We start from the raw sequence: 19,188 nt of genomic DNA, 5'->3' as shown, positions 1-19,188 counted from the left end.
TTTGAAGTGGGCCAGAGAGGCTGCAGTATCTAAAAAGCCCTCAGCTGATGCTCAAAGCAGCTGGTCTGAGGACTATACTTCGACTATTAAGGTCACTACATTAATGGTTCTGGGCCATATTTTGGAAGATATTTTAAAAGTGCTAACAAAAGAGATAGAGAGAAGAAAGAAAGAAAAAACAAAAAAAGAAAAATTGATAAAAGAAAGTAGTGAAATCTGGGTCTCACCCCTCAAAAATTCTGATTTAATTCATTTAGACTCTCCATGCTGTAAGTAGCAAGGATCTAGAGTTGACAGAGCTTTATATATACAAAAAATAAAACACTTAATCAGATCTCTTCTTAAATGAAATTGCGGAAAATACCTGAATAACTCTTCTAANCGACAGAGACCCCCCCCCTGCCTGTCCGTGACCTGCCTCTCCAGCAAGACTTTGCCCCGCCTTGCCACGCCCATCACTGCCTCTCCTTCCTTTTCTACGGGGTCGACTTCCGGCGTGATTTGTCACGTGCCCGGAAATGGGAAGTGGTGGCGGAAGGGCCGCTTCCCGTTCACGGCTAAATTGACGGGCTCATCCTAGTAGCGGTGGCGGTGGGCCCTGTCCTGTCTCCGTCTTGGAGGACCCGCCTCGGCACAGCCGGGCTCGGTCGGGCCTTGTGGTAAGCCTTGGGCCGCGTCTGCTCAGTAGTTCCGGCGACGCGGAGAGACTAGCAGATAGGCGCGCCAAGGTCTGAGGCAGCGTTTCAGCCCCGCTGTTTGCTCCGCGTTCGCGGTCGGGTGCCTCTCACTCTTCTGTCTGGCCTCCCTTTCCCCGCGTGTTTGGGTAAGGCGCAAAGCCCGCTAGGAGTATCCACCAGCTCCTTGCTGCCCTACGGGCTAACCGCAATCCTCACACATTCCTTCCTGGTTTCATCCATAAGAAGCAGATTTCATTTGTGCAAAACGGCCCTAATCATTTGCCTTTTGGCGTGGACCGGGAGAGGAGGGCGTGGCAGTGCCTTCTTCTTTGTCCAGATACACATTTTTTCCCCTAAATCTTTAAAGCGCATTCCCCTGTCTCTGCACAGTTTTCTCTTCTGGATGACAATGCCTCCGTTTGCTGCGTTGTCTCGATAGCGTACAGGGCCCAACCCACGCGGGCACTCGCGTTGACAAACTCTTTGTCACGCAGTGTAATGGTCCAACTGTTTAAGGAAACAAGAACCAACACAGTAAGCAGTGGCAAACTGCTTCTGGAACGTGGTCAGACGTAGATTCCGAAACCCGGAAAATAGTTTTAGAGGACCTCTAGTGATTTATTCACTGACTTACACAAAAGTAGTCTGAAGACTCGACCCTTAGAATGTAAATGCCCCGGAGGCACGTCTGTTCTGGTCTTCGTGAACATGTCTATCATATTCACTTATAAAAAACTTTTTTAATGTTTTATTTATTTCTGAGAAAGAGAGAAAGAATGAGCAGGGGAGGGTCAGAGAGAGAGGGAGACACATAATCCGAAACAGGCTCCAGGCTCTGAGCTGGCTGTCGGCAGAGAGACCAACGCGAGGCTGGAACCCGCTAGCCGACGAGATCTTGACCTGAGCGAAGTCGGACTCTTAACCGACTGAGCCACCCAGGTGCCCCTATCATATTCACTTCTAACCTATAACAGTGAATGGCACATTAGTCTTTGCTGAATGAATACGGGTGCAATAATGCCTTTCATTATGCCTAACTGCTTTATGAGGTATAACCAACCAGTCCTCTCTTGCTTTACGCTTAACCATACACTCAGTTGTTGATTTAGTCCAAAGAGGAATGGTGTGGTAAACGCTGGCCACTATTAGTCATTCATTTGACCAGTTTTTACTATTATCTTCAGGTTGTCTGAAGAGGTACTTGCTGACTACCTAAGAAAGAACATAGAACTATTCTGGAGAACCTCTTCCTCACTTTCAAGAGAGTTCCTGAGCTCTACAAGGTTATTATCTCATGAACCAATTGGACTGCAAGTGCCTGATTGTTTAGTAAATACAGGAGTGCTCTAGCAATTGAGAGGAGAGATCAACTTGAATTAAGATCTTTATTGAATCAATTTCATATAGATCATGAAATGTAATTAAGGTTTGGATAGTTGATATTCCCTGCATGGAAAAGAACCTAAGGAAAAATTTTAAAACTGCATGAGCAGAGGGTTTGGAGTGGAAGATTTGTATTTGGGAACTTTAGGAAAATGTTGAGCAGTGGTATGTTGTGATGAAAGCTGTGTTTTAATATTATTTGTTTATCAAGGGTTTGGGGATTGTGGAAGCTTGCAAAGAGATAACCAGGTACAGAAGTGTTAAATGGATTTGGTTGATGTGAAACTGAATTATTGTGTTAGAAGTGGGAACAGAAAGGAAGGGTAAATTATATGTAGATGAGAAATCAGCAGAACGTGGCGGCAGATTTCATGCTGACAGTGGTGGATGAGAATCAAATATGAGAGATTTTGGGTTTTTTTTTGTTTTTTTTAATGTTTTATTTATTTCTCGGAGAGAGAGAAACAGCGTGAGCAGGGGAGGGTCAGAGAGAGAGGGAGTCACAGACTGAAATAGGCTCCAGGCTCTGAGCTGGCAGTCAGCACAGAGCCTGACATGGGGCCCAAACCCATGAACCGCGAGATCATGACCTAAGCGAAAGTCGGACGCTTAACTGACTAAGCCACCCAGGCGCCCCAAATATGAGAGATTTTGAACCTGGACATTGGCTTACAGATGTGAGAGTTGGAATGGGAAAATCTTAGGGAAACTATAGTTGTCATGTTATTTGGTGCTGTCATTTTGCTTAATTTTGAAATGCCTGTTATGTCTTTGCCAAGCTCTAGAAATAGATGATTAAAATATGACCTTTTCCTACAAAGAGCTACCTTTAATGTGGGCGACAATTCAACTAACTAGAAATTTTGGTTTGTAAGTGCTATGTTAGTCGAGCAGAGGGGAAGTGTTTGAGTAATATAAAAGGAATTGTTCTTTTGTCTGTGTGTGACTACTTCACAGAAGAGGTGGCATTTTAGCAGGATCTTGGAAGAATGAGTTGGACTGTTTAGGAGGAAAAGAATTCCAGGAAAAGGAAATTGTATGAACAAAGCCCAGAGATAGAAATGTAAAGTGGCCATTATGCAGTGTATCATGGACATCAGGTATAGTAGAGCTTTTAATGCAGTGTCTAGGCCCTAGAACATATTAAGTGATTAGTAACATGGACACAAATTTTTGCAATAGGTGGAATAGTGGTTAGGATGGATGAAGATGTAACAAGATGGGGAAGAAAACAGTTGGGAAAATTGTACTTCTTGACTTCTATATCCTCTGCAGGGTAGATGGTGACATCATTTGCAGAGAGGGTGGAGGCTGACACTAGAGTTGGGAATTGAAGAAGGTAAATAAAGATTTGGAGCACACTGATGGGGAGTAGGAGGAAGTCTTCAAAGGAAGTGTTAACGGATTGCTGAGCAACAGTTGAAAGTCTAGCTTTGACTGGATTTAGATACTTGTAATGAATGCAGTGAACATGGACATATGGCCTTCTTGAGTGGTATATGGTAGCCCATGAGAAGTGGAGAAAAATACAGTTCATGGAAATTGATAAAACATGGTGAACTAGTCCACAGAGTAAGATAATTGAAGGAGATAGTGTGGGTGAACACTGCCTCCAGGCTAAGTGGAAAAGAAATTAAGCTTGGAGAGACTATGTAGATGATCAGAACCGGAAGGAGAGGTAGGTCAGAAGACTAGAGGTTAAGATGAGATGAAAAAGGTATGAAAGTGGGAAGATGTGATTTTTTTGTGAGAAAAGCAGTTTTCCGAGTTGGAGCATAGATTGAAGTTTCACAGATTGAGTAAAGTATAGGAGATAACCTAGTTTCCAAATATGTTGTTATATTATAAAAATTCGTTTTGTGTCATTTATTTAAAACTCATAATTTCTTCATTTTCCCATAGAAAGTGTGTTAGAAGTTAATTTCCTAAGCAAGCTTACCTGTATAAAATACTACACAGTTGCATGGGAACTAGTAATATATACATAAATACATGTATTTAAAAATAAAGTAAAAAAGACATTTAAAAAAATTTTAACATCAGTTGATGTTTGAAAAAATACATTGAATTGAGAAAAAGGAGGTAAGTGGAAACCCATTTCTTTATTATAGCTTTATTGAGATATAATTCACATGCCATAAAACTCACCCTCCTCAAGCATATAATTCAGTTGTTTTTAGTATATTCCCAAGGTTATACAACCATCACTGCTCTAATTCAAGGACGTTTCATCACCTAAAAGAAACTTCTTTCTCGTTAACAGTCATTTCCCGTTTCTCCTTGCTCCTACCCCTGGCAACCACAAATCATTCTGTCTTTATGGATTTGTCTACTCTGAACATTTCATGTAAACAGAATCCTAAAATATGTGGTCTTTTAACAGGCTTCTTTCACTTAGCATAATATTTTCAAGTTTCATCAGTGTTGTAGCATGCATCAGTATTTCATTTTTCATGGTCATATGATATTCCACTGTATAGATATACTTCATTTGTTGTATCAGTTCATTAGTTGGTGGATATTTGAGTTGTTTCTATGTTTTGGCTGTTGTGAATAATGCTCCTATGAACATTCATGTACAAGTTTTTGTGTGGATGTATATTTTCAATTCTCTTGAGTATATACCTAGGAGTAGAATTGCAGGATCATATGGTAGTTTCATATTTAACTTTTTGAGGTGCTGCCAAACTGTTTTCCAAAGTGGCTGCACCATTTTACAATCACCAACAATGTATGGAAGAGTTCCTTTTCCTCCACATCTTTACTGACACTTGTCTTTTTAATTTTAGCCATTTGAGTGGGTATAAAGTGGTAGGTAGGTATCATATTTGGTTTTGGTTTGCATCTACCTAGTGGTTAATGATGTTGAGCATCTTTTCACTTGCTTATTGGCCGTTTGTATATTTTCTGTGGAGTAATGTCTATTCAGATTGTTTGCTCAGTTTTTAATTGGGTTATTTGTTTTTTTATTGCTGAGTTATAAGAGCTCTTTGTATAGAAATTTTTTATTTAAAAATTNTTGAAAAAAAAATATAAAAAAAAAAAAAAAAAAAAAAAAAAAAAAATAGAGCATGGGTTTTTTTCTTTAAAAAACTTTTTTTTGTATCATAATATTTGGTAAGCATTTCTAAAGGTTTTAGAGTTTGATAACACTGGTTCTCTAATTTCCTTTCCAAACATATGACTTTTTATTTTAATGATGTAGGTGTATTGATATATTAGACTATTCTTCCTATGCTTATTAGCTATAAATAAGATCATTTTTTAAATTACAAATGGAACAATAAAGGACAGAATGATTTTGAGAATAAGCTTATAATCTATACTCTCAATTTTTTCAGCTGATTAAAAATGACAGCAATCAAGCATGCGTTACAAAGAGATATTTTTACACCAAATGATGAACGCCTGCTGAGTATTGTCAATGTCTGCAAAGCAGGAAAAAAGAAAAAGAACTGTTTTTTGTGTGCCACAGGTGGGTATTTAGTGAAAAAAAAAGCTCTTGTTTGGCATTCTTTTATTGTTTTATTCCCTAGAGGACTTTTCCTCCTTGTTTTTAAAATTCTCATTGTCTCTATAATTGGAAAAATTCATTTTTTTAAATTGTCCTTAATTAAGGGGTGCCTTAGTGGTTCAGTGAGTTAAGCATCCGACTCTTGATTTCCACCCAGGTCATGATCTCACAGTTCATGAGATCTAGCTGTGAGTTGGGCTCTGCATGGACAGCACCAAGCCTGCTTGAGATTCTCTCTCTTCCTCTCTCTCTGTCCCTCGCTGCCCCTCCCTTCCTGCCTCTCTCTCTCTCTTTCTCACTCTCTCTCAAAATAAATAAATAAACTTTAAAAGGATTGTCTTTAATTAAATATTGAGTAGATACAAAAAAGACCTATATCATATATGTAAGGTGTGAAGACTAACCATACAGTGAACACTTGTGTGCTCACCACCCAGTAGAAGAAGAATATTACCATTACCTTTGAAGTGTCCTGTGTGCCCTTTCCATTAAAAAAGAAGTTTATTTTTTTGAAAGATAGAGTGCACATGAGCTGAAGAGGGGCAGAAAGAGAGGGAGAGAGAGAATCCCAAGTAGGCTCCACACTGTCAGTGCAGAGCCCAAAGTGGGGCTCAAACCCACGAAACTATGAGATTATGACCTGAGTTGAAACCAAGAGTCTGACACTTAATCAGCTGAGTCATCCAGGTGCCCCTATGTGCCCTTTTCTAATCCCATTCCCTTTCCTCATTTATTAAGAGGTAACTAGTATCCTGAATTTTGGTTTAGTCTTTCCTTGCTTTTCTTTATCATTTTACTATATATGTTTGTGATGTCTGATAACATATTTAGTTTTGCGTGTCTTTGAAATTTGCATGAATTGAATCATAGTGCATATATTCTTTTGTGACTTCTTCCACTCAACATTATGGTCATGTTCATGACTTTTACTTCTGTTCTTTCATATAACCATAATTCTTTCATTTTGACTCCTGTGGAGTGTTCTACTCTATGAGAGTACCATTTATTTACGCATCCTACTAGTGATGAACATTAGGTTTGTTTTCAGGTCTTACTGTTTAGACAGCCCTTCTGTAAACATGTTTGTCCTTATCTCTTAGTATATCAGGCAAGAATTTTCTAGGGTAGATCCCTAAGTGTAAAATTGTTGGATTATAGATATGTGAATGTTCAACACTACTCTAATACCAAATTATTTTCAAAATTAGTTACACTGGCTTTCAATCCCACAAGCAGTGCGTATTTTGTGTTCTTTCTCCACATCCTAGTCAAAACTTGACTTAATTGATTCCAACCTGGTGGAAATTGTATGTGAAATATCTTATTGTGGTTTGAAATCTCATTTCCCTGTTAATGAAATTGATGAGTGAAATCTTTTCATGAGTTTATTGACCACTAAGTTTCCTTGTCTTAGAAATTTGCCTTAAAGCCTTTTGCTCATTTCTGTCTTGTATTGGTTATCCTTTTACTAATTTGTACAAGTTCTATATATTTACTAATTCTGTGTTGGTTATATGCATCCCAGATTTGTGACTTGTGTATTAGCTTTTAATGATGCCTTTTAATGAAATTTCTAATTTTACTAAAATCAAATTAATCAGTCTAATCCTTTATGACTTCTGCTTGTTTTTAAAAAAATTTTTTAAATGTTTATTTTTGAAAGAGAGACAGACAGAGCATGAGCAGGGGAGGGGTAGAGAGAGAAAGAGAGAGACACAGAATCCGAAGCAGGCTACAGGCTGAGTTGTCAGCAGAGAGTCCAACGTGGGGCTGGAACCCAGAAACCATGAGATCATGACCTGAGCCTAAGTCGGATGTTTAACTGACTGAGCCGCCCAGGTGCCCCTCAAAAATAAGTATTTTAAAAATACCTATATATACTTCCCTGGAATAATGAAAGTATTTTCCTACACTATGTTCTGAAAGTTTTATAATTTTGCTCCTCACGTTTTAGTTTTTAATTTACCTGTGTCCATGTTTGTAGTGATGAATGTGAGTATACCTATTTATGGGTTCTCTCTTATATCTGGTTTTTATTTTGTCTTGTTTTGGTTCTTTATTTTTCCACCTAAATTTTAGAATCAACTTGGCAAGTTCCAGATTTTGGGGGGATTTTAATTGGAATTGTTTTGAATATGTAGTTCAGTTCGAAGAGAACTTGTATTTTCATAATATTGAGTCATCTTGTCAATGGACATGGAGCAGTTCTCCATTTATCTAGATCTTCTTAATGCCTTTGATTTATTTTTAGAGTTTTAAAGGCTTTCAATAAGTTATATAGTTTTAAATGTTTTGCACCTATATTGTATTTATTCCTAGATTTTTTGATACTACCATAAATAATAACTTAATAGCATTAAAATGTTTTTTTTTTTAAAATTTAATGTTTTATTTATTCCTGGGAGAGAGAGAGAAAGGCAGTGTGAGCAGGGGAGGGTCAGAGGGAGAGGGAGATACAGAATCCGAAGCAGGCTCCAGGCTCTGAGCTAGCAGTCAGCACAGAGCCCAACACGGGGCTCGAACTCACAAACCGTGAGATCATGACCTGAGCCCAAGTTGGACGCTTAACCAACTGAGCCACCCAGACTCCCCATTAATACGTTTTTTAAAGTTTATTTATTTTGAGAGAGAGAGAGAGAGAGAGAACATGTGCACATGAGCAGGAAAGAGGCAGATAGAGGGTGAGAGAATCCCAAGCAGGCTCCATGCTGTCAGCCCCAACTCTGGCTCAGTTTCACAAACCATGAGGTCATGATCTGAGCCAAAATCAAGAGTCGGACTAATAACTGACTGAGCCACCTAGGCACCCCAGCATTAATACATTTTTAAGACTTTAAATTTTTAGAGTAGTTTTAGGTTTACAACAAAAATTGAGGAAGGAGGGACACAAATTTCCCATATACCCCATGCCCCCACATATGTTTGGCTTCCCCCTTTATCAGTACCACTGGCAACATTGGCAATAATTTGTTACCAAGAATGAACCTACATTGACATATTGTAATCACTCAAAGACCATAGTTTCCCTTAGAGTTCACTCTTGGTGTTGTACATTGTATGGGTTTGGACAAATGTACCTGTATCCACCATTGTAATATCACAGAATAGTTTCACTGCCCTAAAAATCCTGTGTCTGTCTGTTCAGCTCTCCCCCAGCCCCTACTCTTTTCAACCACTGTTGTTTTTACTGTTTGCATGGCTTTGCCTTTTCCAGAATGTCATATAGGTGGAATCATATAGTATGTAGCCTCCTCAAATTGGCTTCTTTCACTTAGTAGGATGTATTTACATTTCCTCCATGGCTTTTTATGGTCTGATAGCTCATTTCTTTTTAACACTGAGTAATGTTCCATGCCTGGATATACCAGTTTATTTATCTACTCATCTACTGAAGGATATCTTGATTGTCAATTTGACAGTTATGAATAAAGCTACTATAAACACCCATGTGTGGATTTTTGCATGGACATAAGTTTTCAACTCCCTTAGGTAAATACCAGGGAGTGCGATTGCTAGATCATATGGTAAAAGTGTGTTTAGTTTTGTAAGAAACCACCAGACTCTACCAAAGTGGCTATATTGTTTTTGCAGTCCCACCAGCAATGTTTGAGAGTTGTTGCTCCACCTTTTTGTCAGCATTTGGTGTTGTCAGGTTCTGGAATTTGGCCATACTAATAGGTGTATAGTAGTACCTTGTTGTTTTAATTTGCATTGCCTTGATGAAATATGGTGTTGAGTATCTTTTCATATGCTTATTTGTTGTCCGTATGTCTTCTTTGGAGAAGTGTCTGTTAAGGTCTTTGGCCATTTTTTTATCAGATTTTTTGTTTTCTTGTTGAGCTTTAAGAGTCCTTTGTATATTTTGGATAACATTCCTTTATTAGATATGTCTTTGGCAAACATTTTCTTGGAGTCTGTGGCTTGTCTTCTAATTCTCTTGATGTTGTCTTTTGCAGAGCAGAAGCTTTTAATTTTATTGAACATTAATACATTTTAAAAATCATTTATTGTTAACATCCAGAAATACAGTTGGTTCTTTATATAGATTTCTATATCTATCAATTGCTAAACTTTCTTATTAATTCCATAGACTCTTTGTAAGTAGTGGCATTTTTCTTCCTTCCTTTATAGTCTTTATATTTTTTATTTATTTTTGTTGCCTTAGTCTGCTGGTTAGGACCATCAATACAGTGTTGACCCCAAAGGGATTATCATGTATGGTAATTGCTGTATTATCATATAGAAATTTTTTTTTTGTAGCTATCCTTTACAGTGCTAGGGAGGTTCCCTTTTATTCTTGACTTCTTACTTTTTTTTCTTTTTGACTTTTTATCACGAATGGATGTTCAGTTTTATCAAATGCTTTTTCAAATCATTGAGATTTTCTTCCTTAATTTGTTAGTGTGGTGAATAATTGTACTTGATTTTTCAAATAATCAAGTTCTTGGAATAATCTAATTCAATCATGATATATCATATGCCATCTATTATAACATATATCATTTTATGCACCACAAGAAAAAAATGCTGCAGGGCCGCCTGGGTGGCTTAGTCGGCTAAGCGTCCGACTTTCGCTTAGGTCATAATCTTGCGGTTCGTGGGTTCGAGCCCCGCGTCGGGCTCTGTGCTGACTGCCAGCTCAGAGCCTGGAGCCTGTTTCAGTCTGTGACTCCCTCTCTCTCTGACCCTCCCCTGCTCACGCTGTCTCTCTCTCTCCTAGAAATAAATTTTAAAAAAAATTTTTTAAAAATTTTAAAAAATGCAGCAATATTACTTCGATTGTTAAGACATATTCTGATTTCAGAGATGTTAAAATATGGGAAAAAATGTACATCTCAGAATTAGTGAAATGAAATATTATCTTTTGTATATTCGTTTGGGTTAAGTTTGCTAATGAAGTATTTGTTTGTAGCTATTTGTATATTTGTAGTTAAAAGATTTTTTACCCATGTTCTTTGGTGACATGGTCTTGTAATTTTCTTTTGTACACTGTCTTTGGCCTTGCAACCAAAGTCATAAGGTAAGTTGGGAATGTTTCCTGTTTTTTTGTACAGTGGAATAGTTATGTACGTTTAGAATGTTTCCTCAGAAAGCTTGACAAAAGATACCAGTAAAACTGTTTTAGACAAGGTTTTTGGGGAGAGATTTAGTGGTTATAGATCTTTCTATATTTTCTATTCCTAAGTCAGTTTTGGTAATTTACATTTTTTAGAGATTTAACCACTTCATCTAAATTTTTTAATGTATTGGTTCACTCCAATCCATCCACTATTCTGCTGCCAGACTAATTTTTAGAAACACGTTAGAGCACGTCATTTACCTAATTAAAATCCTGTAAGTGAACCCCTATAACCTCAGATAAAGGTCCTTTGTGATTTGAACTTTCATCTTTTTTGGTAACTTCATTTCCATCCAGTTTAGTATATGTACAATCCATACTGAAGTGCTTATCATTGTTCTTTAAAGTGGTGTTATGCTCTTTCAAGCCCCTTTGGCTTTATGTATGGTAGTCATTCTTTAGAGCGTTTTTCTTTAAAAAGTTTATTTATTTTGAGAGAGAGAGTGAGCACATGGGTGCAGGAGGGGCAGAGAGAGAGACAGAATCCCAAGCAAGCTCTGCATCATCAGCATGAAGCCTGATGTGGGGCTGGAACTCACAAACTGTGAGATCATGACCTGAGCCGAAATCAAGAGGTGGACACTTACCTGAGCCACCCAGCCACCCCTAGGATTCTTTATAATCTGTCTCATACTATTCCTTCAAAACTGATCTGAAGCTTTACTTCTTAAGGAATCTTTCTCTGTCTGACCCTCTCATCTGATTTATTTCCTTTGATACTTTGTGCATTCCTCAGTCATAGCATGTGTTAGAAAATACTACTCCTAATTGGTTTAACATAATATATAATACTGGTTAAATAGTGGTTTAGTATCACATATAGACACCTGACAACTATATGTGCAATGAGTAGATGAATGGATACAGAATGAGTGAATATTTTTAGTGAAAGTGTCTTTTACTCAACAGTGACAACTGAACGCCCCGTGCAGGTGAAGATGGTCAAAGTCAAGAAATCTGACAAAGGAGATTTCTACAAAAGGCAGATTGCTTGGGCCCTTAGAGACCTTGCTGTGGTAGATGCCAAGGATGCTATTAAAGTATGTTTTTCTTAGTTCTTTGACCTGTGTTCAGAAAGTGTCTTTCATTTTATAACATAGTATTAGGTCTTCTAAGATGACCTACACTTCTTGTTTTGTGACCCTCTGCTTCACCAACTAAGCCAGAATTAGTCTAAAGTATTTTATTAAATCTTCCATTTCCCACACCTCAGTCTCTAGCAACTAAAATTAAAATGTATGCATGTTTGTTTCATTGTTTTTACTTTTTTTGAGCTACAGTTATGTTTGTGCACAACTTATGTAAACTGGAGCAAAATAACTATATATTTCTGTATTTAGATTAGGTATATTTTGTATAAAATCCATATATAAGTACACCTTTTAAAGTGTCGTATGAGTGGTTTTTTAAAAACCTACATTGTTTTGGTAAAACTTAATTAAAAGTGATGTGTAATACTATAACCAAAGTGAGTCTTTCTCAGTCTTCACAAATTAATGTAAAATCATCATCTGAGGCAGGCTGTCCTTTTGAGACCATGGTTTTGTATTTGTGGCTCAAATAAAGGAAACAATCGTGAGTTAAACATCTTGTTTTAAGGAACTTAATAAAATATAAGAATGTAAATACTATGCTTCTCGCTTAAGCCACACTCAAACTTTAAGAAAGTTGAATAATATAATAGTCATGTGAAAGGGCCACATTTATTTCCGACAAGTCAAGGCTTTTTACAGCAGTACCCATTTTTCTAAGAAACCAAGTGGGAGTCCTCTGGGTAAATTAGGTATTCTTCCTTCTCAGCCTCTCTAATTTTGCCCCTCATCTTCCTCTGCAGCAAAGGCCACTCCAGGGCTCTGGGGAGTGTTTTCTATCACATCCACTTGTGATGAGCTGGTAGTAAGGCTTACATTAATGTAATTTCAGATGCCCTTTGATTTAACCCTTCCAGTCTCACACATTTATTTAAAAGGTTCAGAGAAGTAAAAGCTACCTTTGTAGAGTAATCCAATAAAATAAAAGTCTGACTTTGCTCTTACCCTGGGATAAACTGGGGAACCAAAAGCTGGACAAAATGACAGTTGAGTCAGGTGCAAAATACTTTTTAAATGAAGCAAAAACAGCTTCAGGAGAGCTTCACTTATGTAAAATAGTGCAATTCAGAATTCAGATTTCTAACATATGTAGAGAATGCCTTTCTGTAAGTATTTTAGACACAGTGGGCCATTGCTTTATCCCTAGGGGGCACCCAAAACGCTTCAGTAAACTAATAAATTCTTTTACCGTGGGAAAAGATGAAGAGTAGAGACTTTTTTGTTAGGTTACTGTTTAAAAGAAAATACTGTAAGGGTTTTTTAGAAATGTGTCTTTATTAAAGAGGCTTTTTCCTTCAATAGTTTTGCACTTTATAACCCCATTGACTTGCATAATTTACTAACATTGCTGATGCTTATTTGAATGCTTTCTCACAGCTGACGCTTCATTGCTGACTTTCTTAATGGATTTTTTTTTTCATTTTATGTAGGCACCTTGGCGTGTGTACACTATATATGGATATAAAACATAAAATTTTTATACATAGCCTAACATTATTAGCCATTTAGTGTCACACATTGATTTGTGTGAGTGTTGCCACTGGAGCACTCAGCTTCTTTTATGGCATTATGGGAAATATTCCCAGGGAAGAGATCATTTCCCATCAAGTTTTGGATTAGTTGCCAGTACTCTTAGATTTTTTTTATAAGTAATCATGCAATTACCTCTTCATTATAAATGCTAGTTTTTTAGTTTTTGATGCTCCAATTCTGCTTATTAAGGTAATTAGTAGTTCCATACTACTGTAATGCTATTTACCCAGGTCAGGTCCTGCTAACTAAATCATCCCAATTTTTCACAGTGCAACTCTGATATAACTTCACTTACCTTTAAGGTATTTGCTACATTTTCTCCTCCCCTGAATAACACTTCGAATTAATTGAATATAGTTTTATCCTTTTGTAGAACATTAAGAACATTTGAATCTATGTTTTAATTCCTTGGATGTGAAGAAAAGCATACATCCATATGTTTTCATTTTTTATGGCAATCAAGTGATTCTACATTCAAGGAAGAAGAAGTAGGCTGGTATGAAGTTACTGCTGCAGTGTGGCTTAAGAAACAGAGAGCATGAGGGGCGCCTGGGTGGCTTAGTCGGTTAAGCGTCCGACTTTCGCTTAGGTCATGACCTCGCGGTTCGTGGGTTCGAGCCCCGCGTCGGGCTCTGTGCTGCCTGCCAGCTCAGAGCCTGGAGCCTGTTTCACTCTGTGACTCCCTCTCTCTCTGACCCTCCCCTGCTCTCGCTCTCTCTCTCTCTCTTAGAAATAAATAAAAACATTTAAAAAAAAAAAAAAAACAGAGAGCATGATGCACTTCTGTCACAAGAGTTGAGCTTCTTTGTCATTAGAAAGAACTTCCAGGCTAACCAGCATTTTTTATTTTTGAGGCACCTTTACTCATTCTCTATTTTCAAAATTGAAAACTGAATCAGTCCCTGCTTTTTACCTCATTTGTTCTCGGAAACCACAGTGGGATGTAGATTGTATTTTTTCTCACATGTTGTAATTAGAAGATATGTTCTTTACTAAAAAGTTAGTGTCATATCACAGTTATGAATAATAGTGCATTATCAGGCAATTTAAAAAGAAAAATTAAGTCCACATCAAAACTGGAGATCACTGTCACCTCATAGACTAGGAAGCTAGGACACAAAACTTTTACCATCCTAAAATTCCACTCATACTTCAGGGGCTTAGGAAAGAAATGACCAAAACACTGTGTTGTTTTTTTTAATCCAGCTTCTTTGGGGAGGTAAACAAAGTTTTTCCTATAAATTGAATTCCCTAAACCATTCTCTATAAGTCACTTAGCTGATTTTTAATGGTGATTTTTTTTCTTTAAGAAGAACTTCATCTTTTCATTTTATTGAAATGTCAATTGTATAATAATGAAAAAGGGATATGATCAAAAATAATATCTTTTGTATATTTTTATTTCAGGAAAATCCTGAATTTGATTTACATTTTGAAAAAATATATAAATGGGTTGCCAGCAGCACTGCTGAAAAGAATGCATTTATTTCATGCATTTGGAAATTGAATCAGCGATATCTCCGGAAGAAAATTGATTTTGTCAATGTTAGCTCACAGCTGTTGGAAGGTAAAGTTAAGTAAAATGGTGTATGTAAAATCAAGTATACCTACAAGTGTATATATAATTTGACATTACTCAAAATGATTAGAACACTGATTTACTTTATATTCCAAAGGAAATGCAAAGTAATTTTTCTTATTGCATAAGTGATACTTATTATAGAAATTGATACATTAACTAAATAAAAATCACTTATAAACTTAGTCCTCAGAGATAACCGCTGTTAATCTTCCAGTGTTTTTTCTATGTATATTTAAACACTTTTTTAAAATAAGGAGATTCACATTATTTTCTGAAGTACTTTTTCTTGTAATGAAGATTTTCCTTACAATGAACATTTTTCATGTTATTAAATACATTATTTTTAGTGGTACCATAGTATTCCATTTTATGGATATGCCATAATTTAACTAATGGTTTATTTTAAATTTTCCAAATTTTTGCTTAAACAGCTTTGAAATGAATATCCTTGTAGCTGTATTTTTGTGCAGAGTATAGGTATAGTGGTCAAGAACACAACTTGTCAGACTGCTTGGACTCAAATCCTGGCTTTGTCACTTACCAACTATGTGACCTTGGGTTATTCTATGTTTCAATTTTCTTTATCTCAGAAATAGAGATAATAATTGTTTCCACTCCATAGGGTTGTTGTGAGGACTGAGTGTCTTAACATATGAACATGATGAGAACAATGTGAGGTATATAGTAAGTACTCAAATAAATAGTAGCTGTAATTATTATATTATCAGGATAAAATCGTTAGACATGAAGTTAAACAGGATATTTTTGATCAGTGTATCATCCGGGATGTTACTACGGATTTTTTTGTTTTATAAGACAAAAATAACTCTACTGTTATTTATTGAAAGTGTACAATAAAATTTTATTCTTTTAAAATTTCTTTCATAAAGACATAAACATTGTAAGATGTGGAGATAACAATTTGTGTTGTATTCTTTATCTCAAAGAAAGCAGTTGAAATAACAGCTAGTATGCAGGTGAAAGAGTTGTTGCTTCTCTTTATTAATAAAAAAACCCAGATTTGTCCTGCATAATATATATTTGAATATTTAGATTTGTCCAAGCAATATATTAGCATTTTCAAATAGAACCTTCATTCTATTCGGTTGAAACATTTGAAGTAGCCAATATTCAGCCATTTTGACCTATAAAAACTGCAGTTTCAGATGCTTCAAACTTCATTTACTTAGCTACTTGCCCCTGTCCTTTCCCTATTCTGTTTTACTTCTTCCTTTTCTGTTTGACTCTGGATGTTTCCCCTCAAATATAGTACTGTATTCTTTCCCAACACTTAGTAATTAGTAAGCCCGTTATTGGTTTCAGGTTTAATGTGTGTGCTATGCCCACCAGTGGGGCCCCTGTGTAGGAGCCCACAGGACTGCCATCTCACCAACATTAGACCCCAGTGTCTTGGCAGTTGAGCATGTTGAGGGAATGACTTTCAAGAAGTTGATGGTAATTTTTCATGCCTTGAATATTGGTTTAATTTGTTTTGAGTAGCTTTTATTTATTTATTTATTTATGTATTTATTTACCATTTCAGGGTGGAAGAATTTGATGAGGGAATGATTGCTATTCGTTTTTTAATTATTCTGTATCTCCAGAACTTATTCATTGCCTACCATGTGTTTTAAACCAATACATTTCATTGAGGCAACAATATGGGAAAATATATATGTGCTACCTGGTTTCCCTTACTAAGAAATATTACTAGAACCAGTTAGAAGAAGATTGCTATTTTTTAGAACAAAGTGTCTAGCTTTAAAAATAAAGACATTTAATTTTTTAGGGCCTAAAACAGTGTAGACATTTATTAGACCCCTAATTCAAATCCATTTTAGGAATGCTGTGAAGATCCTTAAGAATCTGATTTTGAAAATCACTTCCTGTAACTCAGTAACTGTTGCTTTGGTTTAGTGGAGTTCAGAAAATATCTTTTATTAATGTCTGCAAACTTGTTTTAATGTTCTAATGAATTTTGAAATCATAGCCATTGATTCCCATTAAAAAAATAATACACATGTCTAAGCTTTGGATGATGTTAGAAAACATAAGAAATTATCACCATTTACTTTTAAGAGATAAATAATCAGCCAACTACGATTTCATTGTGAATGTTAGCAGTCAATTGCATTGTCAGTGCAACTTGAGTGGCTTTTTATTGGTGATAATTGAATGTTTATGCTAGTAAGTGGGGCTTGTCAGCAGAAGGTTTTTAAAGGAAGATTTTGTTAGCAGTTGAAGTAGAGTCAAGTTTTTGTTTGACTTTTTCTTTTTCATTCTTACAACTAGATTAAAAAAAAAATCTTTGACTTTAATCCTTAAAAACCAGTTTGAACTGGTATCTCATGTGGTTTTTTAAAAAATTGTTTCAATCTTGTCTTTTCTAACAGTGTTTTATGACTAATCTATTGTGAGGGAATGTCTGGGTAAAGTTTTTAGGCCTTGAGTGAAAATAACCAGACTAAATGCATGAGTCACAGCTGACCTAAAAATAATTCCCAGGAAATGATCTATTTCCCAGTTTTCTCCAAGGACTGGTCAGTGGTATTTCTTAAAAGAAAGAGAATAGATAAATGTATTTTTAGTCATTGTTGGAAAAAGAATGAAAGAATTAACTCTGGAAACTTAGTGTCCATGGATCTTTCCACTTTGTAGTTGATTTGGATGTTGTCTTTTAAACTTTGAAGTACCAGAAATTGAAATGAAATATGGGTAGTATTTAAAATTTTTAAACCTGTATACTTTTCTACCCAGCTAATATTCTTTGCTTACTTTCCTCTGCTTTTTTCATACCTTTTTACTCTCCAGAACTGCCTAAAGTTACAGAAGGTGCGTAACACCTTTTCTTCTTATTCTATTCCATATATTTTTATTACTTGCCTTTGTTATGTACTGTTGGTTGCATATTTTATGAAATTGTGCATAGGGACAGGTTTATTACCACAAAATCCATATAGTAATAAAATTAATGATAGGATTCATCATTGACTTCCAAAGAACTGTTTCATGGAAGCCGTTATGATCACTTAAAATATTTGTTTAAATATCTGCTTGTAAGGAGCTGTACAGAATGATTTGGACAGTCCCTGCCCCCTAGTGGCTAATAAACTATGAGATATGACAGTTTTCCATTTCCACAGTGAACTAAAAAGGACTCGTTCAGAGGACAAGGAGCTAAGTGATGCCTATCTAAAGAATTTATATACTGTAATCTGTATTGCCTTGTACCAAAAGTTTTATTCTCCTTTTTTTTTTTTCTGGGACATTATCTAAGTCTGCCTAATTATTTTTCTTAAGAATAAATCATTTATTACTTTGAATTGGTTGGTGTTTTTGTAGAACAAATTAACATATGCCAAGTCATACTGAATATAAATATTCATTTTCATACAAAATAATGAATATTTAAAGTGTCCAGAGGTTATGATTTAAGTTATGTCCCAGTAAGTTTATGAAAATCAGTGACTTCAGTTAGAGTTTTATTTAGGGAGTAAAAAAAAATTTTTACACTTTACCTCTCCTAACCTCAAGCTTTATATAAAGTCCCACAAGCCAACTGTATTTTCTCAAAAATTGAAACATTTATCTAGAAGACAGCTCATGTTTGACCTTTTGGTCTTTTGTTAAGAAGCATGAAAACCATTTATATTTTTGTAATTTCAGATAGCCATGTTATTCTTGCTCTTGTTCCTATAGACTTGTTGAGAAAGCTTCTATACCTGATCTTCAGAAATTTTATCAATGCATGTGAAACTTTTTTAAACAAATGGAAAATTCAGTTAATATTTTCAATAACCAAAATAAATTGTGAATGCATTTTTCATTTCAATTAAAAGTTATTTGAAAAACAGAACAGAACACAACAAGGACAAAAAGAACAGAAAAAAAAAGTTACCAGGGAAAAAGGGAGGAGCAAATTATTTTTTATGTGTCCTAAATTTATAATCATTGTTTTATTAGTGCAACAACCACCTCAGGAAAAAAGATTAGGCTTGCTTCCACATGTTTTGTGTCTGGTTTTGGATTTATTTTTTTAGTTTAATTATATTTTGGGAAATTGTACTAAAGCCTATTTTAACACTTGTGAGTGAATTAGACTGCATGCTTTGTATTTGTTATAATTGTTACAGTAAACATTATATTAACATATGCAGTCTTTCATAAAAATAAGAGGTTTTTTTCATATATCCTAAATCATTCTTTCCTATTTTTCAGCCACTAAATGTGACCTGTGCTTATAACTGACTATAAGTACCATGTTATTATCCTTACTGCTTTTTTACTAC

At 35.7% G+C, this 19,188-nt stretch overlaps 1 protein-coding gene across 6 annotated transcripts in view; it reads left to right on the top strand.

The window, feature by feature from the left end:
* Positions 1-531: 531 nt before the first annotated feature.
* Positions 532-19,188, top strand: part of EXOC1 (exocyst complex component 1) — a 59,984-nt gene continuing 41,327 nt past the window's right edge. For 2 of the 6 annotated variants that reach the window (XM_077757761.1, XM_077757756.1), the window contains exons 1-5: positions 532-823; positions 1,862-1,960; positions 5,402-5,535; positions 11,603-11,733; positions 14,725-14,884. In XM_077757761.1, coding sequence (XP_077613887.1) covers positions 5,412-5,535; positions 11,603-11,733; positions 14,725-14,884 — 415 coding nt within the window. In that variant the 5' untranslated portion in view covers positions 532-823; positions 1,862-1,960; positions 5,402-5,411. Of the gene's footprint in view, positions 824-1,861; positions 1,961-3,139; positions 3,161-5,401; positions 5,536-11,602; positions 11,734-14,724; positions 14,885-19,188 lie in introns of those variants that run through there. The other 4 variants (XM_077757757.1, XM_077757758.1, XM_077757759.1 and 1 more) reach the window with 4 other exon arrangements.

Source organism: Crocuta crocuta, unplaced genomic scaffold (assembly GCF_008692635.1).
Source record: "Crocuta crocuta isolate KB4526 unplaced genomic scaffold, BGI_CrCroc_1.0 scaffold282, whole genome shotgun sequence".
NCBI lineage: Eukaryota > Metazoa > Chordata > Mammalia > Carnivora > Hyaenidae > Crocuta > Crocuta crocuta.
The sequence above is the reverse complement of the archived record's forward strand: the minus strand, read 5'-3'. Positions and strand labels throughout refer to the sequence as shown.